This window comes from Sardina pilchardus, chromosome 13, assembly GCF_963854185.1.
Source record: "Sardina pilchardus chromosome 13, fSarPil1.1, whole genome shotgun sequence".
Classification (NCBI taxonomy): domain Eukaryota; kingdom Metazoa; phylum Chordata; class Actinopteri; order Clupeiformes; family Clupeidae; genus Sardina; species Sardina pilchardus.
In genome coordinates, this window is record NC_085006.1 from 11,289,041 (window position 1) to 11,294,040 (window position 5,000).

General features: G+C 49.6%; 1 protein-coding gene across 1 annotated transcript in view; it reads left to right on the forward strand.

Annotated features, from left to right (window-relative positions):
* robo1 (roundabout, axon guidance receptor, homolog 1 (Drosophila)) overlaps window positions 1-5,000 on the forward strand; it is a 158,205-nt gene that overhangs the window by 112,030 nt on the left and 41,175 nt on the right. The window contains exons 7-9 of the mRNA XM_062552402.1: window positions 569-577; window positions 2,210-2,334; window positions 3,343-3,514. Coding sequence (XP_062408386.1) covers window positions 569-577; window positions 2,210-2,334; window positions 3,343-3,514 — 306 coding nt within the window. The remainder of the gene's footprint in view (window positions 1-568; window positions 578-2,209; window positions 2,335-3,342; window positions 3,515-5,000) is intronic.

The following is a 5,000-nucleotide window of genomic DNA, read 5'->3' on the forward strand; positions in this document are numbered from 1 at the left end:
AATCCCAGATGGATTTCACTGGGCTATGGTTACCTCATTAAAGGCTTTAGAAGAAAAGTGTCTCTCTGTACATGTGTGTGGGTGTGTGAAGGGGGTCAGAACTATAACTGTGACCAACGTCTGTTTCGAAATGTTTCTAAATTGACTTCTTGATGTGTTTGTTGTGAACATTTTGTCTGAACATTGTAATTCCTATTATTTGTGTGAATTGTTTTTTAAAAAAATGAAGGATTTTCTCCACAATATAACAACGTGTGTGTGTGTGTGTGTGAGAGTGAGTGAGTGATGTGTGTGTGTGTGCGTGCCATAATATATGTGTGTCAGCTCATTCAGACTCAAACAGCCACACCTTGCATTCATCCACATACAAAGGGCTGCTTATAATTTGCCTCATGCACATACATGCGATTGAGTTGGCCTGTTCTCACTATTCATGCCTGTTTTTTTGTGTGCCATGCTGTTCAATTGTTTGATTTCTCTCATCGAGTGATTTCTGTCTCTTCTGTCTGTCCTTTGTTTGTCTGTTTCCTTTCTTTTCTTGTCCCTTTTTTGTCTTTTTTTTCTTTAGTTGTATCTGGTAAGTTGAATTGTCATCCGTCACCAATTCACCATTCAAGGGCGGCGGGAACTGCTGTCAGAAACCACATCACCCTCCCTCCATCACCACTCTCCACCCACCAATCAGAGCTCATGTCTCGGTCGTCGCCGGCAACTGGCAATGCCGGCGCGACAACAAAAAAAAAAAAAGGAAAAAAAAGAAAACGGGACATGAGCGAACGGGTAAATAGCCGCAAATCTCCGCTCCGGTTCGGCCCGAGCGAGTTTTCAAGGTAACGTCAACGCCATTTCATTCTACGCTCTCTCTTTTTTTTTTGAGTTGGAGTCTCATGCATTGCTAAATACCTTCCCCCGCGCACGTCTCCGTGGACAAATCACGCGCGCACTGGAAGTGACAGGCCCCAGATTGCTTTCATGTGTGCGTGAAGCCAACGGAGACCTGCTGGATGGTTCACAGGGCGGGGTAGGGTGAGGGTGAGGGGGGTATCCTTGTGTAGTGGAGGAATAAGGAATACTCCCCAAGCTCTCCCACTTCCCACTGCTCCCTCCTCCCACTCCCACTCCCACCCGTCACATACACATGCTTTCATGTCTTCTGAGGGAAGCCCCTGTGAACTCCTATTAGTCCCGTGTCAGATTATGAGATGTGTGTGTGTGTGTGTGTGTGTGTGTGTGTGTGTGTGTGTGTGTGTGTGTGTGTGTGTGTGTGTGTGTGTGTGTGTGTATGTGTGTGTGCGTGAGAGAGAGAGAGAGAGAGAGAGTGATAGAGATGGAGAGATAGAGAGAGAGAGAGAGAGTGTGTGTGTGTGTGTGTGTGAGCGAGAGAGTGTAAGAGAGAGAGAGAGAGGGAGCGATAGAGAGTGTGTGTGTGTGTGTGTGTGTGTGTGTGCATGTTAGTGTTTATGGGTGTTTGTGTGTGTGCCTGTGTCTGTACTTGTTTGTTCCTGTGTGTATGTGTGTGTGTGTGTATGTGTGTGTGTGTATGTGTATGTGTAGCACATCTCGTCATTAAGATGCATGAGGCGTCTGCTCCATCCAGCAGCCTGCCTCCCTCCCTCCCCATCCCACCCCACCCTGTCCCATCTCTGTCACCCGGGCGTCGGCCCTCACAGATGGCTCATATTTATCTCCCCAGCCCCCCTCCCCCCCCCACACACACACTTTTTATTGGCCCACGCCCTTGCCCCATGCAAATGAGGGTGGGTGCAGGGGGTCGCACACATTTACAACCCCCCTCAACCCCGAACCCCCACACCCACCACACCACCTCACCTCATCCCCCAAACCCCCGGAAATGTATTTCCATCTTTCCTCCATCCCCATCTTGTCACGGTGCGGGTGATTTCTGGAGAGCCTCCGCCCGCCTGGCACCGCGCTCCGTAAATAAGTGTAAAAAATGGGAATTGGGGGGAGCCATCTTAGTTGCTCCATCATGTGCAGCGATTGCCGCTCCCCTGACTGATGCCGTTCCAATACAAATTAGCTGCAGACTCGCTGTAGGTCGAGGGCTTTGATGTTAGTTGCTTTTTTTTGCTTGTTTAGTCTGTTTGCTTGTTTGCTGTTTAACCCCCCCCCCCTTCCCTCCTGCTAACACACACTCTCTGCTCCCTCCCCTCCCCCCCCTGCCCCCCGAACCTCAAACACACTCCAGTGCCGCCGGTGTTTGTGCAGCGGCCGCGCAATCAGGTGGTGGCAGTCGGCCGAACCGTCACGTTCCAGTGTGAGGCTACAGGAAGCCCCCAGCCCGCCATCTTCTGGCAGCGTGAAGGCAGCCAGGTGAGTGTGTGTGTGTGTGTGTGTGTGTGTACGTGTGTGTGTGTGTGTGTGTGTGTGTGTGTGGGTGTTAGTGGGGGTAATATTTGTGTGTGAGCAGTGCACACACATTTCTCTCATACTGAGATTGGCAGCCAGGTAAATGAGAAAAGATAACCAGATGAGTTGTCTTGTGTGTGTGTGCGCGTGTGTGTGTGTGTCTGTGTGTGTGTGTCTGTGTGTGTGTGTGTGTGTGTGTGTGTGTCTGTGTGTGTGTGTGTGTGTGTGTGTGTGTGTGTGTGTCTGTGTGTGTGTGTGTGTGTGGGTGTGTGTGTGCGTGCATGTACTGTATGTGTGTGTGCACATGCTTACGTGCACGGCGCACGTCTTCATCTCCACACCTTTGATAGACTGCGCCCGCACTTATTTGCATGGAAGTTACTGTATTTCCCTTTAGCACCTCCAATTACCCCGGGAGCCGCGGCTCTAAATATCCCCCAGATTGGAGCGTTTTATTGGGCCCCTGGGCCACTGTCACACACCTTGCACTTTCTCCACACACTATATCTCTTTTATGGATCAAATGGGGGTCGCTACCCCCAGCTGTCTCCGTTTCCAATGCGCCCACCATCAGCTTGTAAGCTCAGCGGTGGCCCTGCCCACACACCTCCATCTATCTATCTGCCTGAGCAGGGTAATGGCTTTGTTTTAAAGGGCTGCTCTGTAACCTACATTTACATTTGATCGCCCCTGCTGATACTGTCATGCTTAAAAAACTGACACTGGATCAGTGGTGGTGAGGAGACAGGGTGTTGGTTTTAGATGGGTGAGATATATTAGGCTCAGTGGGATTGCGGTGTGTGACTGTGGTGCATGGCTGGATAGAAATACTGTTGAGTTAGTTGAGGGTGGTATGGTAATATCTCTCTCTATCTCCTTCTCTCTCGCTCTCTGTTTATCTCTCTCTCTCTCTCTTTTCTCTCTCTCTCTCTCTCTCTCTCTCTCTCTCTCTCTCTCTCTCTCCTTCTCCAGAACCTGCTCCTGTCCTCCCAGCCGCAGCAGCCCAGTAGCCGGGTGTCGGTGTCCCAGACGGGCGACCTGACCATCACCAACGTGGAGCGCGCCGACGTGGGCTACTACAGCTGCCAGGCCCTCAACATCGCCGGCTCCGTCATCACCAAAGCCCTGCTGGAGGTTACCGACGGTGAGAGAGAGAGAGAGAGAGAGAGAGAGAGAGAGAGAGAGAGAGAGAGAGGATGGTGGTTACGTCACCAGTGGGTTCACAGTTGCTGTGTGTGTGTGGAAGTGGGTGTGGGTGTGTGTATGTGTGTGTGAGGTTGTTCTGTTTTTCTTTTCCTCTATCTGTGTGTGTGTGTGTGTGTGTGTGCTTGTCACAGAGCGTGTTATACAGTCTGGCATCATATTCCACCTGCTGTTACATGCCCTGAAAGGCCTGTATCTCCCACAGAGCCACCACCGCACTAGCATCTACTAATTGGAGCCTCCAACACACAATGGCTGCGACGCCTCATGCCATGTCAAAATGGCTGCCACAGTGTGCACGGGCTCTCTCTCTCTCTCTCTCTGCAGAGAGGGGTGCAGCTATCACATTCACAGAGACAGATCGAGGGAAGCAACAGAGAGATGAGAAGAGAGAGAGAGAGAGAGAGAGAGAGAGAGAGAGAGAGAGAGAGAGAGAGAGAGAGAGAGAGAGAGAGAGAGGAGGGAGGGTAGTAATAACAGTTATTAAGTGGAGGAGTCTGCTCCCAGGCCCCCTGTTCTCCGCAGGCAGGCCTGGTAATTACAGGTCACAGTCCTGATGGTTTAGTAATTACACCATCGCCCGCACCAAAGCTGGGAGTCAAAGAGTGTGTGTGTGTGTGTCTCTCTGTGTGTGTTTCTCTACATGTATCTGTGTCTTTGTTTCGCCCTTTGTCAGTATTAACGTAGATGTGTGTGTGTGTGTATATGGGTACTTGAGCATACCTTGGAATCCCAGTAATGTTGGGTGTTCTCCTGCATACTCTGTTGTTGTCTCCCTCACGATTGCCTCAGTGGTGCCCCAGTCCTTTAGTTATGTGGAGTAGTGCATGCCACCTCCTCCTGCCTATTTAGGTTTCCATTATTTCAGTCATTCATTGCTCGGTGTTCGGTAGCGTCCACTAACATTGTTAACCTATAGCTGGGTAACAGGTAAACGTATGGCTTCCCCATCAGAGGCACCCATAGTATGACCTGTATGACTGGAAATATCCATCCACAAAGCCAATAGAAATGCCATTGTTCATGGAAGTAAATGGGTAGTTCAACAACCCAGATGAATGTTGTGTATTGTAGATGTTGTGTTGGTTTTGAGTTGGTGAGTGTGCTCTATGGGCAGCGGGGAGAGTGGAGGTCTTTATGCAAATGGTGTTATTTCTGCTGTGGGGAAATTGAAATTTGTGTTTTTTTGCTTCTGCGTTTAGCTTTTAGGTTTTTTTTTATTTTTTTATTTTTTTTACCTTGCATGAATTATGACTCAGCGTGAATGCACTACATTGGCACAAACACAGCCTCTCCAACTATCAGCAGTGCAGTGCAGGCAGACAATTTGTGTGTGTGTCGGTCTGTGTGTCTGTGTGTGTGTGTGTGTGTGTGTATCTGTGTGTGTTTGTTTGCTGCTGCTGACTGATTGGAAAATAGTTTCCAGT